The 21,696-nt window shown below is 36.9% G+C and overlaps 1 protein-coding gene across 2 annotated transcripts in view; it reads right to left on the reverse strand.

Annotated features, from left to right (window-relative positions):
* Positions 1-21,696, reverse strand: part of CDH2 (cadherin 2) — a 207,507-nt gene that overhangs the window by 115,011 nt on the left and 70,800 nt on the right. The window contains exon 3 of one of the 2 annotated variants that reach the window (XM_054583492.1): positions 4,536-4,584. The exons of the other annotated variant lie outside the window; for it this stretch is intronic. Within the exon in view, the coding sequence (XP_054439467.1) occupies positions 4,536-4,584 (49 nt within the window). The remainder of the gene's footprint in view (positions 1-4,535; positions 4,585-21,696) is intronic. 2 annotated transcript variants of the gene reach the window in all.

The following is a 21,696-nucleotide window of genomic DNA, read 5'->3' on the forward strand; positions in this document are numbered from 1 at the left end:
TAATGCATGAGAAGAACTGTATGTAGCACCCTTCTCTTGCCCTCGGTAAAGGCTGGCCGTTAGCATTACCATCATTACTGCAATCATAAGTCATCATCATCAACAGAAGGATCCATTCATCTTCCTCTTTGAAAATGAAACCTGGGTGCTATTTGCATCAAATGGCCCTCCTGGCAAAAAAATGTTAATTTTATCTTTCCTATTTTAGATAATGATTGTTTTCTGGTACATTAGCCCACATTGCTGTTTTAAATATGTTAAAACCGGTAAAAAGAAAAGTGAATAACACCATACCACCCAGCTTGTTTATTATAGTAGAAGCCATACTCTTTGGAATAAATAGTAAATGAATTACATCAGAGACTTACAGAATCTCCAAATGGAATAAAATGAAAACTTATAAAGGAAGAAGCCATCAAATCAGAAATTAAAACTATTTACAAAAGCCCTTTAATAGAAGGGACTTACCAGCATAAAAACATCCTAAATTTCCTGCTTATTTTAGAGTCAAGCATTCTACAGTGCTATCTGAAAATTTAGAAAGGGCATTATTTTTTAACTTCCTCTAAAAATCAACAGAAAAATAAAAGAAATTGCAAACATTCATCCTATTCCAAAAGAAAAGAAACAGCAGTTATCACTAACATTTATTCTCCCCTATAAAGTGGAAACTTTACAAAATTCTAGACACTAAATCAAATCTGTAGTCATTGCAAGGGAGAAAGTACTTGGTTATGGAGTATGAGACCGATTAGCTGGTGTTCAGACAACACTAGAGTGGGACATAAGCTTTGTACAAGGAGTCATCAGTGCCACACCATATAGTCTTACTACCTGAAAACTGTTTTTGCATATGGGACATATCGCTCTCCTTTTGCATTTCCATTTGACATGAAAACAGAATTTTCATGACATCTCAGAATGTACTTTCCAAGATCCATTTCGTGCCCAGAAGTTCCCAGACTAACTAAAAAGGATTCTTCAGAGCTAAAAAGGCTTTCTAGATCAGCCAGTTAAGATCCTGATCTTGAGCAAACATTATATTTATTTAGTTCACACAAAAAGAGTAGTGATGTTCACATATAAACAACGATGGAGATTCATGAGTAAATTTGATTCATTAATGTCTTGATAAAAGAGGGAGAGCAGGACTTCAACAACGGGGAAGGCAGGGTTTGGGGAAGTAGCTAACTAAAAAACAGATTCGGCAGTAGAGGCCAATGTTGGTGACTAACTGGGATACTGGATAAGGGAGGGGAATGATGCTATCTCAGACTTCAGGACTCAGTACTTGCTATTTTACCTTCCTGCCTCATCTCCTGAACCTCCTCTCTCTCATATCTCACACCTCAGCTATACTAAATGCGCCTTCCTAATACTGTGTGTTTATTTTTTTTTTCTTTCAAGCACCCAGACATCTTTTTGCCTGAAATAACCTTTCTCTAGCCTAAAAGCTCCTATGTACCTTTCAAGACCCTAGGAAAACATTTCCACACAAGAAAAGCTTTCTATGCCCTCCCCGCCAAGGAGTTTAATCCCTGTGCTTTAGGCATCCAAAGCACCCTGTGCACTCTGCCCTCCTGAGTATGCTTATTTCACACTGGGTTGAGCAATCCAATCTGTGATAACTTTGAATGGGACTTTTCCTCTGGACGTTAATAACATCATTCCTCTGCAAGTTAATCAGAGAGGAGAACCCATTTGGAACTGTAATTATTTGCTTACCTGATTTTACTAATGGACTTTCAGTTCCTTAAACAGACAGGGATGTTTTTAATTTATTTTTGCATCTGGCAACTTAGTAAGTGCTCAACAAATATTTTTAAATAAATAATTAAAGTAATCTAACATTTAGCTACCTAAGTTGCCTAAAATTTCTTCCTATGCTTAGCCCAATTTCTCTAAATAAAACTGTATTTTTTTTAGGCTTGCTCTAGATTACACAAACACTTGCTGTCTAATCTTTCATTTTATTTCTTTCTTTAATTTATTCATTAGTACTTAAAATATGGCAATCAATCCAGAAAACATTTTACAATAGAGGCACGCAGAAGGTTTATATTATTTCCAATCTTGTGTGGCTCTCAGTCCTGCCTGTATAGAATCAAAATTCATACTTAGCTGTATTTGGGTTTCTCCAATAATTAGTGATTCCACAGTTGTGTACTCTCTCTGCTTTTTAAGAATCATAGCTTTAAGTTTCATAGTCCCAATGAAGTTTTTTCTTTTCCTTTGTAGGATCAATTTACTTATGAAAGAATGAAGGAAATAAAGAATGGCGTTCTGGTCAATAATTTAAAGTGGTAAAGATTCCCAATTCCAGTCCTGCTATCAAGTCCGAGGCAGGATGACGTGTCCTTGAGAAGGAGAGAGCTCTGTCAACCAGCACACTGTCTGAGGCCACAGCCTGCGACTGTTAAGGCAGTGCCCTAAGGCAGAAATCTTAATTCTGAAGATACAGTGGGTAGACTTTTAAAAAGAAATTTTTTTTTAGAGAAAATATGTCATGTGAGCATAGGGATTTAAGTGATTTTTAAAAACTGGCCCATTAATTTGTAAGTGATAAAAACAAAATTTTAGCAAAGGGAAACATGAGGTGAGAAAAGAATATCTTCCGACATCTACCACATAACTCTCTGGAATTCTCTAGAATGGCATTACCCAGAGTCTGATCCAGGGACCCAGTACTTTAATCGACTAATGATAGGTTCCCGAGGAAGAGGACGCAAAGTTAATATTCAAAAGAGAGAGAAAAAGTATTCTGGTAATTAATTTACCAGAAGGTGAAGGAAAGACAAGGCCCTGAGGGCAAGGCATAAACCAAAAAGACACTTGCCAAACAGAAATTAGCAGTGAACATGGAAGGTCACTACCTGAAATCTAACACAAGCCCAGAGGCCTCTCAGGAATGTTCCAAAAATACAAACAAAACCAGAATAAAGGAATCTCCGTTTTCTTTTCTTAGTTAAGAAGGCCACTTCAGAAAGCCCCTATTCCTACTAAAAAAGAAATTAAAATTTCCCAGAAGTTGTATTAAACACAAGTTATAATTCTGTTTGGTTTCTGCTATAAAGATACCTCACTTTCTCAATTTTGAAATTGTTAGAAGATAACCTCAAACTTTAATTATTATGTCTCCCAATAATTAAGGCAGCACAGACAGCATAGAAAAAGAAAGTACTTAAAAAAATATGAAAACTCTGATTATTAAAAACCTGAAACAAATTATACCAAATTGTGATAGAGTTTATTTTGTTCATACAATCCTTCGGCTTATTCATGAATCATGCTCATGCGAAAATTTAACCCAGTGACTAACCTAATTTAATATATGGTAAATTGGGAAAGATGCAGTTCTCCTTCACTCAATCAGCTATCACTGAGCACCTAGGATACTGCACATTTTGTCATAACACAAGGACAAATATTTAACAAAACTCAAAAAGGTCATGCGTCACACCTAAATCAGATTTCCAGTAATGCACCAATTTCCTGTAAGCTGAGCATCTACCAAGTCCTGGAAAGTACAGCTGTACCTAGGCTGCTGCCTTGTTTTCAAGTATCCCTTCCACTTTGATTTCAAAGCCATCTGCCCAATGAACAGCTCTGTGATCCGGAGGAAATGATTAAGCTCTGAGCTTTGGCCTCGTCATTGAGAAAAGGCTGCTTGTGAGGCTTAACTAGCATGATTTCTTGTGCTCCACCAAACTCACTTCACGTAGCTTCATCATTCTAGATCCATCCTAAGATGCTATTTGTCTGTCAAGGTCAGCATAAGCTCTCCTCTTTTGGATTCCTTTACCTCTAACAATTTAGCATTTAATTGGTGGTGGTGTTATTTTTGTAATGGATCAGTTACATTAATGATTCTCCCAGCTACATTTTATTTCTATATGACAGGTCCCATCTTATACTCTGATGCACCTTGTAAAGTACTAGTCCAAATAAATATTTACCGATTCATTTATTGTTGAAGCCCTGAGTCATTTTAAATGGTTTTGTTTAAAAAAAAATCAAATAACGTATATGTGGAAAATTTTACTTTTAGAAAATGTTTTAAAGTTATAAGGAATCCCTCACAAATGAGCTATATTAGAAGTTTTTTACAATGTAGTTGTACTACTTTATCTGATGTTTTACAAGTTGTAATAGTATAAATCTTTGAGTTTATAAATCATCCTACAAAGGTAAATTTTCTCCACGAGTAAAATACACCATTAGTTGTATTATCTCACCCATCATTTGTAACGATGCTTCTTGGGGAAAATACCACCTGGCTTCAGGACCGTTCATATGTCTTCCCTGAATAATGATTACACGGCATTTATACAATTAATTATTTTCTATGCTACATGCATCAGCATGTCAGCATGCTTAAATGGTCAGCTTAGTGGCTGTTGAACCTCACATATAATTTAGCATTACGTAATGAAATACATGTGAATAATGTTTGCCAAAGGTGAAATATTTTATAGCAAGGTATTTCATTTGTTCAAAATACATAGTATAAACAGGTAAAAAAGACAAGAGTTTACCATTTTCTTCATTGTCATCTCTTGAATAACACCCTTTCCATATCAACTCCTGAAACAACATAATCAAGTCCAAGATTATGTTATGACCTATTGACAAGCTTATTGAAACCAAATGACTGATCAAAACATTTTACACTCATTAGAAGGATCACAGCCACTTCAGAGTTTTAAATAAAGTTTTGAAAATGGCAGCCAATACTTATAGTTATGGTTACATTATCCTCTACGGGCTTCGTGATGCAAGCTGACGCAGACCAGCCAAAGTGGATCAAATTCCTATTAAGTTTTCGTGTCACACAGAACATTCGAATAGGCACCCCCGACTAGAAATTAATTTACACTTTCTTCTTACAAGTTGCTCAAAGATTCACAAAGTAATTCTTAACATCTCATTAATCACATTTTATATTAGATGATAATATGATGCCTTATACCTATTGTCTGATCACACAGCTGTTCCTTAAATGGTTGTTTTCGTAATTGTACTTAAGCATTAGTTTCTTGAACCTAATGAAAATACACTTTTAAAATTCTTTAATTATTTAGGACACAAATGAAAAGAAGAGGCAAAATAGAATGAATACCCAAAGACTAAAGTGAGCGTCCTCCCATACCTTATGGAGAATATTTCAGCGCTGGTGGAGGGCTGGGCTGCACCAGCTCAAAAGTTCTTCCCCACCTTGGTCAGTGACCACAGGAGTAGGGTTTGCTGTTCCTTTTCTTTACAGTGAACTAAACTAAGGGGGTCTAAAAATACTTTGTGAGCAGCCTAAAAGCAAGTAACAATTCATGCCAACCATGCAGAAAAGAGTGCTGATATTAAATTTCCTGCCTGTGGACCTCCTAGGGGAGCAAGGCTGGTAAAACATGTTTGTTGCTGTTGATCTGTTTGCAAAGTCATTCCTTCAATTAGCTCCTGGAGACACAGGGAGTATAACTAAGTAACTAAGGATAATATCCCTCAAGAAACTCATTTTCGGCATCAAGACCAAGATTACTGCAGTACCATGCCTAAATTTCATTACTTTATTGTCCCTGTCCACCTCTGCTGGAGTGCTAATGAATAGACAAATAGCCAGAAGTCACAGGGTACATAGAAGAGCAAGAATTTGAAAAGGAAGGGCTTTGTTCCATCAGAAACTTGGATATTCTACAGTTTAAGCACAAATATTGTTATTCCAGAAAAAAAGCTAGGCCACATTGACCTAAGTAGAAACTATAAGGAAAAATAAAAAAACTTTAAAAAACCTTTCAGACACAATTTAAAAGATCAGGAATTAGTAAGACCTAGAAAAAAAAAAAGACCTTGAAGAAAATTTTATTGCTGAGGAAACTAAGACCTCAGAGGTAAGAGGCCTGCACAGGTGACTACACGGGTTAGTTGCTGAGTAAGAACTAAAACCCAGGTTTTCCTTATTTTCAGGCTAAGACTCACCCACCGGCTCCCCTGCCCCAGGCCACACACACACACACCTTCATTTCAACATGCTCTCTCATTCTTAAAAGGTAGATTATGTTTTAAGGCATATTGAAAATATATATACACATTCTACAGTCAAATGAATTAACTATATGTTTTCTTCGAGGCAAATGGAAATAGGCACAGATACCACAAAGTCGGGGTTGGCAATCACTGTACTAAAGTCAATACTTGGAGAACACACTAGGTTGGCTCTTTGATCAACTCATCACTTTCACACTTTTACATAAGGGTGGGACAGTACATACTGTAGTTTATTTAGTTCATTTGCCTTGCAGAGTTCAGCAGGGAGAAATTTTGCAAAGCTTGGAAAGCTGTCTCCAGCTTGGTTCACACATAATCTGAAGCCTGTCCTAGACAGCCAGTAAGCAAATCAACCATGAAGATTTTTGTCTGACAAATTCAAATTACCAAATGTCAACAGTACATGACTTAGTGCTAGCAACCAGCATAAATAAATCCCATTTATTTATTCCTCTGTATGCCTATTAGCCTCTGAGCTCTTACAAGTATCACTCAAAGGCAGTGCCTACTGTCTTTAGTTCTACCTGAAAACTAGTAAGCAATATTGAAGACAAAAGTCAATCCGTTACACAAAATTCCAAGGACAACAATTGGGCAGGTTTTGGGGGAAAAGAAGTTATTGAGCTCAAACACAACACGGAAGGGGTTTTCTTGTTTCACTTATTATTTGGCTTTTTTGCGTGTGTTTTGTTTTTTACTGGAATACTCAAGAGTACCAACCAAGAATAGTAAGGATCACCAACATTTCCAGAGTTCCTTTTTGCATCCCTTTAAAAAAAATTATTTATTTTTACAGAGAGAGGAAGACAGAGAGAAAGAAATGGAAACGCTAATGTGTGTTGCCTCTCGTGTGCCCACTACTGGGGACCTGGCCAGCAACCCAGTCATGTGTCCTGACTGGGAATACAACTGGCGATCCTTTGATTCGCAGGCAGGCACTTAGTCCATTGAGCCACACCAGCCAGGGCACTTTTTGTGTCCTTATCTGTTGCCAAGCATCTGAGACATGGCCAGAGAATCTCCATTTACCCAGTTTCTCCAAGGCACACGGGAAAGAAAGCCAGGTTCAACACTTGCTCAGAGAAGGAAGGATACTGAGAAGCAATGGGGCAGTGCCCCGCCACCCCCACCCCCCCCATACACACCAACGGTCAACATACCTAAGCCCCAGGCCACAATTACTTGCTTCTTGGCCAGCTAAACAATTGTTTGTTCCACTTTGGCCTGTTCCTTCAAGCTCATTCACCCAGCAAAACCTCAAAACTGGGATCAATAGCAAAGCACCATTTCACATCCAGATGCAGAAAGTTGACAGTTCCTGGACAAAAATCTTGCAGATATGCATTACCTCTAATGCATTCCTTGAGTCCTAATTTGGGTGACCAGTAGCCATGCTTTTTTTTTTGTTGTTGTTGTTGTTGTCCTTGTTACACCTCTTTCTTCCTTTCCCTCAGAGACCATACTGAACCTTCACTAAGCTCTGGACCACCCTACAGGTGACTTCATCTCCCTGGACCATCTTTCTCTCGGAAAGATGGAGGCCATCGGCCATGCTCAAAATTCAATACCCCACCAGTCTCTCTACAAAGTATATAGATATCTCCACACCGATTCCAGGACTGCAGCCTTCCCACTGCAATTGTGTCTTTGACCCTGACTTCACCTAGAGGTATAGGTGGAACACCTCCCACCCTGCATCCTTTTTTAAGCTTCTTTCTTTACACTTTCCTGTATACAGACCATACACTTGTTCAAAAATAGCCAGCCCCCTCCCCCCAGACCTTATCTTAATATACTTTTCAGCTCTACTTGGCAGTCTCCTGCCTCTCTGTCCTTAGACAACTGACACATATTGAGACACGCTCACCCGACAACACAAACACGCTGAGAGAAGATAGTTTCCTACCTGGCAACACTGCATTCTACTTTCCTACCCTGCTTCACTGAAAAGGCTTACTTTTCCACCTCACACTCCTAAATTTCCACCAGCCTCTTAAATCTTAATTCCTAGGACATCGTCCTCAATGGCATGGCTCTTCTCGCTTACCTTGTGAGATTCCATCCACTATCACGTGATATCAAAAAACACCCTACTGGTGGCTTCTAGAGCTGGTCCCATTAGCCCAGCCATAATCTCCTCTTCAGAACACCATGTTCAGTGATCTGTTTGGCACTGATTGATGTTATGTTTGTAGGCATCTCAAAGTCAAAATTCTGAGGGCACTGTCTTCTAAATCAGGTCCGGTACTCTATTCGCTTTTCTAGCACTGAGGTCACAGTAATCCTTGAATTCCTAGTGCTTAACACTATGTTTGGGATATAACACATACTTAATGTGCTGAATGAATGAACTGATTAATTATTTCTAGTATATGATAGTAAATGCCAGAGGACACGGATTATGAACTCCTAGTGCACTCATCTTCTCAAAGGGGAATAGAAATGTTATCTCCCTAGAAGTATGTTCACTACTGTATTATAAACTTGTTTTAGAAACTAATGACTTTTACTGACCAGACTATAGGACCTTTGAGACCATTTTAATTTCTGTCTAACACAAGGGAGAAGTTCAGCTTTCACAATAAGGCTAAATTTACTCTGGAACAGCCTGGTTTGCAATTGAGAAGTGGATGTAATTCATAAAACGTGTTTATACATTCCTAAAGAAGGGACTGATGAGGTTACTATTTTCTTAGTCTAATGTAGTTCCTTCTCAGTTCGAGAATTACCCTATAGTCCTTTCCAACATCAGAATTGTATAATTCCTCAGTTATCATTTTCCTAAAACAATCCCTCTACTTCTATTTAATGTCTTAAGTCTCCTGGTCAAACTTTGCTAATTTCCTTTATTTATTAACCCTTAATCGCTAAGTGAAAGGTCCATTTACTTATCATTCAACCACTTTTGAGGCCTTTCGTCTCCCACTGAGAACAGGCTGTGTACACAACAAAAATCTGCAGAGTGTAATCAGGGATAGAAAAGAACAAATTTCCTGGGTCAGCCTCACATCCTGTCAAAATCAGGACCCTCTGAGCTCCGTGGAGACACTGACCACAGTTCTAAATAGTATATGAATCCAGACAATTACAAATGTATGTTTTTGCTTTTTGCTCATACACAAGCCACACTCGGGGGCTTGCCTCCAGTTGAATGGCTCCTTGTGTTCAGTCCTTTCCCAGCCAATGCTCTCATCTCATTAGAATTTCTGTATCCTCTGGTCTTGCAGAGTTCCCTTCACCTTCATTTGTATCAGACAAAAGATGGTAATTTACGTCTAATTAACGGAACTGAGTCATAATGAGTTCTTTTCTCTTAGACAGCATTTGAATGTCCAAAATAACCAGTGAGACTGGGCTTAGTCTCCCTCCAGCTAAGGTTTTCTAGCACAATGCTCTTATTCAAGCCTCCCACTTTGCATACAGTCAGAGGGCTGGAGGTTATCCACATTGTGAAATTCCTTGGCTAGTTATGCCCAGAGTGATTTAATGGCATGCCGGCACATTTCATATTTTCTGCTAAGCAGCTCTGTTGAAACAGTCGAGCTTACGATTGCATCCTTTTTATGTCCCTTCCTTATACTTTGAAATGATATCTTTTGCCAGTTGATGAATTTGATAGCATTCTTTATGAGATCAATTTCCTTGTGAAAGATACAAAAGACAGGATGAAAGACGAGTTTGATGCAAGGCGCACAAAGGGCTGTGCATCTGTGTGAGGAGAAGCATGGTAAAGCATAACTCCGTTCTCCCCACTCCACGGAGGGACTGAGAGGGACGGCTGTATACACAACGAGCCTGCCTGAAGGAAGCAAAAACACATGTTCTAACAGCGACAGTGACTGGGGTAAAGTACTAAAAGCATCTTCTCACTTTCTCACATACCAGAGTACTTTAAGATGTCCTCTCTACATGCTGGCATGCCAACACAAACACACCACAGTCTGAGTACCACTGGCGTCATGCCCTTCCCTACAATGGCACCACTTCGATACATTGGGGTTTTATTCCTGGGACCCTCTTCATCCAATCTTTTTATTACACCAGGTTCAGACGAAAAAAATACCTCAATGCCTTAATCCATATTCCTTTGATATAACATTGCTATATTTTTTAAAGTGTGGCAAAACCACTTCACTGTCATTATCTTCTGCTAAAATACATTTCTCCTTTGCTGTAATCTTAAAAACAAAAAGAAAACAAAAACTAATGCTGACCAAACTCCCATCATGGGAGCCATGGGACAAGGAAATTATAGCTGTGTTACACAGAAGGGCAGGCAAATGTGGGCTGCAGATCACTCGGATTTCATTGTTTCTCCTCTCCTCTCTGTTCCCCGCTCAGAGAGGGCAGAATGGGTAGACTTGATCTGTCAAAATGGAAAGATGACTCTCTGCCAAAAATAGTAAACCAGACAGTAAATCAGAGAAAATTACATACTACCTTGATTAATTAGGTTTAATGGGTAAGAAGCAACAATTTATAATGCTAAATTGACAAAAATGGGTTAAAGAAATAAGAGACTGTCACATCAGATTAAAGTATAATTTTTTTCTTATTTCTATTTTTTTTTAATTTGGTTGGGGGGGCAGAGTGCTACTCAAAAAGTAAACTATGTGTTTGAGTATGTTAAAAAAAAGAAAATCAGTAGATTCACTTTTTAAGCAACTGTCCCTGCACAACGAGACTGAAAATCTAGTATCAGAAATAAGACATACCGAAGAAGCCGTGAATGCAAATGCATTTGAAAGTTAATTTATAAATCTGACACTTGAACCACAATTTTTCCAAACTAACTTGAAAATCACGGGAGCATCCCCTAGCTAGTTGAGAGAATCCTTTCTAACCTAGACTATAGTGAAGTCGTAGCACCAGGAACCTCACGGCGCTGCCTCCCATCTCACGAGCCTGCAGGCACGCAGACACTGAGGGTGATGGGGGAGGAAACCTCCTGGGTGTAGGTCTGCCCTATGGGGTCTGGTGAGCGGGGTCCCTCCCTCAGAAGGCAGAGAGGGGAGTAAGGGTTTCCAGCACCAAAGCTCCTCCGGCCGCAGCGAAGGGCTCCCTACAGGATTGGTGAGCTTTCTGCTATGGCCGCCGCCTGCTCAGCAAGTTGAGTGTTTCTAAATTGGGGGCTGTCTGTACTTACCAAAAGATAACGATGATGCAAAGAAGTGTAAGTGAAAAACGAGTGGAAGCAGATAGTGTGTACCCTGAGAGAAAGCGCTCATTTTATGCTGCGTGTCCGGTAAAGACGGAGTGCAAAATCAAAAGAAAGCCAAAACTGACTGTAAAAATATTAATACATAGATTATTATAATTTACTAAATAACCATTCTAAAAGGGCTTCATAAACTAATAAAAACCTACATGCCTATGACTTAGTTTTATCCATCTGTTCTTTCTCATAATTCAACATACCTAGAATAGAAAAGAGAAGGGAACATGGCAACAGATGAAAAGTATGTTCCCTACAATTGCTACTCAAAGCTACACTTCTGAAGCCTGCTTTATAATAAAGAACAGCGAGAAACAACCTGCATAAAAGCCTACCCGTGAAACAAACTTCTTTGACTCTAAGTCAGATCAGGACACTATGAACTGATAACTTGCAGGAAAAAAGATTTTAGAATCTGAACTAAAGGAGTCAGAACACAGTGAAAGTCCTTCCAGCTAATAATTGCCATGGGAAAAATCAAATAATATTTAGTCACAACTTAGAAATTATAACCAACTCCATACATTTCTTCACATTACAATTGCATAATCTTCACATTTTAGCCATTATTATAGTCGATAACATTTCCTAGACGTAAGGAGATTTTTAAATGGTGATTGTCTCTCTCTATATAGGAATACCTAATTGTTCACAATTTATTTTTCCCAAAAAGCTGCATATGAATTGATAGTCTGTAGAGTCCTACTTTAAATGCCCTCAAACTATTTAAATAGCTTAAAACAATTTCAAATGCAATTTTGTTCGAGTCTAATAATATTTTCTAAACAAAGGGTTGTATCTAATTTATTGATTTCCTATTCTGTTATATCATATCTATGACCTTTTTTTTTTAAGAGAAAGATCAGAGGAGATAAGGTTATCTTAAAATATGATTAGTACTCTTACTAGGACTTATTCCAAGAGATATATTCAGAAACAAATACTGAGAGGGCACATACTGCCCAAGGGTGTAAGAAAGGTGCCAGGAACAGCTGGAAACAAGACAGAGCCGATTCCACCTTAATGGCGCTCTCCACGCTCCACACCCACAGCTGGCAGACAGAAAATCTTCAATACCCACTGTAAACTGTGCTTTCATAAACTGAACTGTCTGAGTGGGTCATTTTAGTAAATCTTTGAGATTTCATGGATCAAAGCTAGAAAGTGTAGTTAGCATGTTTCAAAAAATTATTGAATGCCATAGCTGTAAGGTGTCTGGAGATCAATTAGTTTGGCTGTTCCTTTTCTTTTTCAATATAAGCACTAATTTTTAATTTATTAAAAAAAACAAAACTACATAGAAAAAGAACTCTGTGGACTCCTTCCCACATACCAGTAATTGTTCTTTTTAGAATGGGTTGACTAATATTCTGAATATTGAAAGAACCATTTTGAATTCAGTATGCTTTTAAATATTTGCATATTATAATAATCTCAGCACCCAAACCAATCTGAAGAAGAATGGCAAATGTGTGGTATAAACTGACTTATGGATTTATATATTAAGCAATAATTCTGAGGCCCCTTAAAGGAAAGAAGCAAAAATCCAGCCATCTCTTCCATGTTCACTCATCACTGACCAATGAAAGGCGAGAAATGACCAAATCATCTTCCCAAGGGCACACCCCTCGCTAGCAATATAGCTGACTTGACAACACTGAAGTCTAATGGCTTCCACTCAAGTATCATCTACAAACATCTTCTTAGGTGCTACTTACAACCTCCCTCCCAAAGAGTACAATTCTCCTTCACCTACAAAATTCAAAAGTAAACCCTCTGTACACTATTTGGGGTATCTTCTACTGCATTTCAGCAAACTCTTGGACATGCTACAAATGCTTTTTTTTTCCTTCCAATCTTATGGTAGATAAGAATTTAGTGAAAGCTAAGATATAACTTCAGGGCAAAAGACAAATTTTGTTTTATTGTACTGTAGAATGTTTTATCTATCATGGCCAAAAAATACCCAGAAGTCTGTATAATATTCCTAATGCAACATGGATCTATCAGGTTTGTGAAGGAAAAAAACAGTCCTTTTATTCCTTTTCACTCTGCCCACAAGTATAACACTGAGATAATAGAGATCAAACCTTAAATTTCTAAATTCAATAGAGGTAGAATCACAAGGGAACTGAAAAAGCATTTGTCTATACAAGCTAATACCCAGTATGTTAGTCCTTTGGGCAGTTTACATTGATTTTACATTTAATTGTATAGGCTGATGTTCTCATATTTTCCAGGACAAAGTTGTAAAAATGAAAGGATCAAGATATACTCTGATATGAAGCCAAAAGGAGAAATAAACTTAAGAGTGAAGGTTTCTGTATACCTACATGATTTCTAAGAGTTTTTTTTTTCCCCCGATAGAAATTTACATTAGGTATCTTAAACCAAAATAAGATAAGAAGTGATAAAATTGTACTTCATCTTCTTTCCCTCATTTCCCCCTACTGTTCTTAAATTACTTTGAGAAATAGAAGGAAAATGAAAAACACCCCCTGAAACTTAAATGTCTTTCACCTGCTCTGTAACTAACTTGGTTTAATTCCCATTAGTTCAGTTAACCAGTGGACTTTGTCCTGTCTGTCTGGCAAACATTTCACAATTTTTTCAATGTGTTTTTGTAAAGTGGTCGGAAAAAAAGTTATTAATTTCTCTTACCATCAAAGAAGAGGAAACAATATTTTGACAGGAATGAAGCAATTAATACTAATGATTAACTCATATTATTGTTTAATATACATTTCCTGGAGCCTCACAGAAAAATACACTTTAAAGAATACCTACTGATCTTTCTGAAGGAACTGTCATTGGAAAATTAATAAGCAAAATATCAACGATTTTAGGACACCCTCAAAGGGATTATGGGAAAGAGACAATAATAAAAACTTTGTTTCCGAAGAAAAATGAAATGACAGATTTATATATTTTCATTGCATTAACTGAGCTACTTTAATCACTCTTTAAATGAGGTCCCTATATTAGTTTGCTCGGGGCTGCCATAGCATAGTACCATACACTGGGTGGCTTCAACAGAGATTTATTTTCTAATAATTCTGGAGACTGGGAGTCTGAGATCCAGGTTTGTTTCTTTTGAGGCCTCTTTCCCGGGGTTATAGAGATGGCCATGTCTTCTCCCGGTTTCCTCACATGGTTGTCACCCTGGGTATGTCTGTGTCCTTCTGGCCTTACTCAGGCCATACTAGATTAGGACCCACCCTGATGATCACATTTTGACTTAATTACTTCTTTAAAGACCCTACCTCCAAATACAGTCACTTGAGGGGTTAGGATTTCAACATACAAATTTTGCGGGGATAAGTTTAGCCCAAGACATCCCCACTAACCAAAAATTAACACTTCATTTCCAAGCAGTTCTACAACGTCTAATTTTCTCAGCCAACATTATTTTTTTATCTCCAAGGTCAGGGAAAGAAGACTGTGGGAAAGTCGGAGAAATTACTGACAATGACGCCAAATCAACAACACTTAGTGCTAGTCGTGGTCTAATCTTGGCACTTTTTTTTTTTTCCCACTAAGACTACTTCTGGGTATAAATTTGAAATGGTATTATAAAATAAACCATAAGTAAGTCAGAGGAACAGTTGGAACACATAAATATTGGTCGTCAGTACTCGGAAGCCCAATGTGATTAAACTGCACTTAATCCAATTCTCAAAATTCTTTCAAAGGTCCTATTTAAAGAAATGGGAATAAAATATTGATCAGGAGAGAAAAAACCAGGAAAAAAGCATGAAAATGGTAAAAGCTTCACAGAAACTAGCAGTTGAAAATCCTAGTATATAATATTATTTTGGTAGAGACTATCTTTGGAAAAACCAAAGCAAGACAAAATCCACATTCAAGGGTAGCATCAAATCACATTTTAGCATGAATTAATTAATATACTGCATACTGATAGAACTACTTTGAATTCTCTATACATTTAAATAGACGCATTTACGCTAATATAAAAATTATTTCTAATTCTATAGAGTGATCAAAATTACAGGAGAAAGAATCATTTAAATTTTCACATCTATCCCCCTTTTTTTAAAAAAGAGAAAGATGAGGGCCATTAAAAAGAAATTTCCTAGACAACCAAATGGAATCAGTCAATAGTCAAGCCCAGGCCCCATATTCAAGCCATTTCCTTCTATCTAAGTTATATACTCTTTCCAAAGACAACAAATGAATTTAAGTATTTTTTATATTATTGGGCATATTACAAATGTAGGTAACACTGAACAGTTACTTCTGTCATTCTGAAAGTCTTGTTCAAAAGGATAATGATAATAAAGTTGTCATTTCACAAGTTACAACAACCTAGCAGGTACTATGTCGAAGCCTGGAGCAATGGTTTTTTTCATCCCCTTTTTGTTCAGTAACCTCTTTGAGAATATAGTTGATGATCTATGAACCTTCTTCTTGAGGAAAAAAAATAGGTATAGTCACAAAAATTGTCATTTCAGGGAAATCAAGCACTCCTGTAAAAGTACTCAAGAATCAAAACCTCTGACTCAGTTAAAAAAAAAATAGAGCCCAAGTTAGAAGATGCTAAGTAGAGTTTCTTGGCCCCGAGCCCTCATCTTAGCAGAAAGAGTTTCCATGTAATAAGATGAGAGTGTGAAGTTTTTAGAATTGAATGACTAGATAACAGAGTTTCAAAGGTTTCTTTATGCCCCTGTACGCCATTCTAATCCCACATGGAGGCCACTATGTTAGCTTTGTCTGGTGTTATTAAGATAATTATGCCTTTATCTTTCAAAGTCTAAGCAAAGTAACAAAGAAAAGAAAACACTACATTGTTCTAAAAAACAATGAAATACTTGACCACACAGGTCAGATAAAATACTGTGAAAAACACCATTACAGCCAGCCAGTTGCATGATTAATACAATTTCCTTGACATATTCTATATCATTCCTTTACAATGAAACATTATACTGAAAAACTAAAACTCAAAAACAGGTCTTTGCCACAAAAGGGACCATAACCGAACCCCAAAAGTTAATTTAAATCTCTATTTTTAAATGAACATACACAAATATAAATATCGCAGTTTCCAGATCCATGAAGCAATTTTGGAGCTACATAGAGGATGAAGAGACACGGCAGCGTGTGAGCACAGACTGCTCTCAGGCCAGCTGGACACACTCTCACAGCCCCCAAAGAAGCAAAACGAAATTATTCTTGCATCTGATTAAAAACTTTTAGGCTCAAATATGTGAAGAGGTACGTGAAATTCCTCATCATATTTATGAAGAAATACATCCTTCCACATTTTTGAAATATTTTCTTTTCAAAGAAAAAACCTCAGCTAGCCTGGGGAAAGTCGCAACTGCTTTGAAGTTCAGTTTCCTCAACTGCAAAAAGGAGATTTAAATAGATGACTTCTGAGGTCTCTGCTAGCTCTAAATAAAACGTTTCTATGACTTAAAGTTTTTAACGAATGAGGATGTCTGTACAGCTGGTCATGCCAATTTAACTAAAAATCTATCAAGTCTGGGAAAACAACCTTTAAAAAGTTTATAGCATGTCATTCTATATATTTTTCCAATAATTCCTGATCATTGCTCCTTTAATAAGGTGTCTCAACTCATATATTTTAGTGGCTAAAGGCCATTCTGAGGTCTAAAATCAGACTTCACACTCTATCAGTTACTTAGGGATCCAGGATTTCCCCCTCTGTAAGGGATCTGGCGAGACATCAGGGACCAGGGCTTTTTCATCATTATATGCTCCATGCCCAATAAAGCTTAGGACAGCACTCAGACATCCAATAAATGCTTGCTGAATGAACAAACAAACTTAGGCGTGACTGCACTGCTATGTGTTAGAAGGAATTAAAAAAAAAAAGTTTCTCCTCCTTAGGAAGGATCCAGAAGCGGGAACACAGAAGTAATAAAAAAGTACAATGTACTGTGATTAAGGTACACATGAGGTATCTATATGAGGTACAATAACAACACAGAAGAGGGATGAGTGAATTGATGTGAAGCACAGGCGGTACTGCTGTGAATCAATAGGTGCATTCCAACGTGAGAAAATCAGCTATTTGGGAATTACGCATTTGGGAATTTGCTTTATGCTTCTTTCACAGGTCATTATGAGGGTGGTTCAGACATGCTTTTATTCCTTGAAGTGTTTGAATCCAAGTAAGAGCGATTAACATGAGGTGCTATTCCCTCTATACTACCAGGTCTTTAAAGGTTTATGTTATAGGTTTTAAATTGTATATACATAAATACATATTTAACTTGGAGTAACTCCATAAAGTATGAAATGACCTTAATTGTGGCAAAGAAATGGCTCTCTTAAGCAAATATTTGGGGAAAAATTATAAGCAATGATTTTACACAAAATTCCAATAGTAAACACAATTAGAAAAAGATTGATCCTTGCTAACAGTCAAAGATATACAAATTAAAGAAACGTTGAGATGTTATTCTATGACTGTTAAGAAAGCACGACTCTTTTTTTGTTGTTTTTAATACACGTAACACACAATCACGCAGTAACCACTGTAGGAAATGTTATTAATTAGCAACACGTTTTTGGAAAACAATATGAAATACACAACAAAAGCAATAAAGCAGTTCCAAGTAATTCCGTTCTAGGAATATATGCTCTAAAAATACCCAACAAGAAATAAAAAGCAAAAGATGGAACCATTAAGTTGTTCATTTGGCATTATCCATATTAATCAAAAAGTGGAACAAATCCAAAATGATCAAATCACAGAAGAAAGTTAACAAATTCAAATATATTGACACAATCTAATATTGTGTATTCAATAATTTATGATCAGCAAGACAGTGCAGAAACGAACCAAAAAATTTGTTATTTAGAAATGTACAAACTATGAAATGCCACATGTACTTTGTAAATAAGAATTAAATAGCATAAACCAACATTTGCTCTCTTGTAGCAGCAATGCTTAAAATAAATGATAAGCTAGGCACGCGCCCTACTCAAGAAAGATCATATGCAAAATTAAAAATTTGCCAATGTAGTACAAGTATGCAAATCTATAGCATTAGATAATTTTTCCCATGAGCATAAGTCATCTTTCAATGTCTAGCACACATGCCACTTCTTTCAGCCGCCAAATCTCACAGCAGAAAGTAGTGTTTGCTGCGACCTTTGTATTTCCAATGCGTTCTGCTTAGATTTCCCCAGAGGCATTAATCAGGATCTTCGCGGCAGAGAGTCTAAGGGAACCTACTCTGACTTGCTGGATGGAAGGGAATGGTACGCTTTTACTTCTGCATCTGCCTCTACAGAGACTAGATGTGTAATTGGTGTTTCCTGAATTTAGCTACCTGAAACAAAGCAGAAAAAAAGAAACCAAAGAAGGGTTGGAAAGGAAAATAAGCAGTCTAGCTTCTCCCCTGTACCAATGGGTTATAATAGTCAAAAGAAAATAAAGCTACACAGTTTTGTTCTTTAAAAAAAAAATTCACAATAACATATCCAAACCGTCTCCAACCTTATCAATAAAAAAGAGGGGTTGGAATGAAATACCCTAAAAGCTTCTGCAAGCGTACTCTTATCTAATCTGCAATTCTCTCCAAATGTAAAGTACACTGCACTGCAACTTAAACACATTAAAACAAATTTACTATCAATGGCCACAGAAATAAGAGATAAAAATCACTTGTAATTTTCTTATATTCCTATAAATGTTTTCAAAATTTGATAAAAACAGAATTTTTTGTTAATTTCCTTTTATCGAGAAAAGAACACAGAAAGATCACAAAGGAATCTTGCAAATAGCAAGTATCAATTTGCATACCCTGTTCCAAAAATTTCATTTGCACAAAACTTATCCTAAGGAAATAATCATGGATGTAATAAAGATAAAACTACAAGGATGCTTATTCCAGAATTGCATGTAGTAGCAAAAAAGCTGGGTGGGTGCTAGTATGTGTTCTATAAAAGGACTTTTTTTTTAATCCTTACCCAAGGATATTGTGTTTTATTTTGTTTTTTATTGACTTTTAGAGAGAGGAAGGGGGGAAGAGAGAGAGAAACATGAATATGAGAGAGGAACAGAAATCCATTGCCTCCTGTACTCGCTCCAGCTAGGAATCGAACCTACAACATTTTGGTGTACAGATGGTACTCCAACCAATTAAGCTGCCCAGCTAGGACTGAAAGGACTTGAAAACCCATTTTTATGCTGTACTGCCACATAAAATTTAAAAGATATTCAGGAATATTTAATGACACAGGAAAGTAGTCCTAATACACCATTAAGGAGAAATGCACATAGAACTCAACTTCTGAAAACAGAAAAAAATTAAAGTTGATTCTCATTACTCATGATAGTTACGTCCTATAAAGTCACTTCAAACACTGATTTAATGAAAATACTTAACTATTGTTCCTAGGAGAGACACAGAGTTAGGGCCTTGGAAGCCTCTGGTTGTAATATTTTTGTCAACTTGTCAATATATGACCTTGTCTTATGTGTGTTTCCGCTTCAAGACATGTATGTTAATGGTTTGAGTCACCTTCCAATTACATGGTATCTAGAATACCTTACTAGCTGGCTTTCCACTTCACATTGTATTTTATGTCTAAACTTTTTTTCCAGGGTATTCCACAACTTACTGTGTTACACAACTTTGTACACATAACCTTGAACTGCCTAGCAATGTCATATGACCCCTGCATCTATTTATGTGATCCTCCTGATTACACATAACTTAATTTTCATCAAGCCATGATAAAGGTAGGGTAAATTTTCCTGCCTTTCAAAGTCATATGCACCTGTATGCATTTCTTTAACAGAACTCTATTAACTTATATTTCTCCAAAAGCCATCTGGAGACTTGACCATAACCACACTTGTGATTTATAAACAAACAGACCCTAACACATTTGGGAATTTAATCTCACCCATTTTAATACCTACGCACATATTAGTTTCAGTAAAATGTTATGTTCACCTAAAATAGCAGTTCTTGGGATTGAGAGTTTTCAAAAGAGAAAGAACTGATTGAATTACAAGAATAAACTTTTCTGGAATCCAGGAAACTAAATTGTGTAGCTTGAAGCATACAATAGTTTACTAAAATCTGCCTAAAACATGAAAGGGTTTCTAATTTCCTTGATTGCTTAAGAAAGACTGCAAATACATGAAAGTAAAATAATGACTTCATGCTACAAGGGCTTTCTACTTTAGCCATTATGAAAATCCTGTCAAAGCCAAAATTAGCCACCTGTGCAGCTGTTTCAATTTTTCTCTGCTCTCTCCATTTCTACCTGCGTGTCTTCCTGTTTCTCGAAGTGCTCAAGAGGGAACTGGCAATGAAAGTGCAGGATGAGAAGCTAAAGTGCGTTCCCACTTCCCAAGGCCCTCGGTAAAGAAAGGCCCACAAGTCGACTTGCCATTATCATGAACCTGAAACCCCTCTGCTATGAAATTGGCCTGTGTCTTAGTTTTCCAGTGAGAAGATAGAACAAAAGCTAGCAGTTCCTCTCTCTCTTTGGGGGAATCCTTTATGTTTTCCATAAACCAAGAAATCATGAGGTAATTTTAGTAGAATAAAATGTTATTGTTTTACTTTATTAAATGGAGAACAGAAATCCCAAGTGTTTGGAATTGATTGACTGTAAAAATGCCTAAAGAATTAAGAAATGAAAACTTCAAGTACAGGCTGGATATGCTGATCCATCTCTGCAGAATTTCTTGAAATGTTTGGTTTGGTTTTGCTTGCCCTAATAGAGCACAGAGTACAGTACCATAGACCAACACCCTTGCTTCCTGGCCCTATATAGGCAGCCCTGCAGTCAAGGCTGTGGACCCTCGGTAGGACGAGAGGCCCATTTCCACACTGCGCATCTCCCAGTGCATGGCAGCAGCTGCAACCTTGGGGAAGAGCAATTGAAGAGCAGATTATTTCTCTTTAAATGCATATGAAAATTATTCCCTTGCCTTTTTAAGTCGAGTTTAGACATTCACTGTAAATTAAATATAGAACATCTTCAAACTTATCTTGCAGTTTAGAGTGAATTAATAATTAGAGGCCTTATTTATTTGGCTTATTTGTGGGCAAGGTGGCAAGGGGTTGGGATTTATTGGTCCCAAATTACTTATCTGAGAAACTGAAATGGAAATTAGGAAGAAACATAAAGTATAATTTTAGGTTATTTAGGTTATTTAGTATATAGTAAGCAATGCCAAATACCTAATAATCTCTAACACTGCAATTGAAACTGGTTTTCAGATCATAAAAAATTTTGAAGTCAGGTAAAACACATAATACATATAGCAGAGCTGATCATAATCATCAAAACTTGATTTGCCTAGAAATAGCACCCTGTTTTCACTAGTTACTTAACAGTAGGTATGTAATAGTTGAGTACTTAGTAAATAGCCATTTAAAAAGTAGATGAATGATATAAATTAGGGTCATAAGCGCAACTGATAA

Source organism: Pteronotus mesoamericanus, unplaced genomic scaffold (assembly GCF_021234165.1).
Source record: "Pteronotus mesoamericanus isolate MK-2021 breed Mesoamerican mustached bat unplaced genomic scaffold, CSHL_Meso_final contig_74, whole genome shotgun sequence".
NCBI lineage: Eukaryota > Metazoa > Chordata > Mammalia > Chiroptera > Mormoopidae > Pteronotus > Pteronotus mesoamericanus.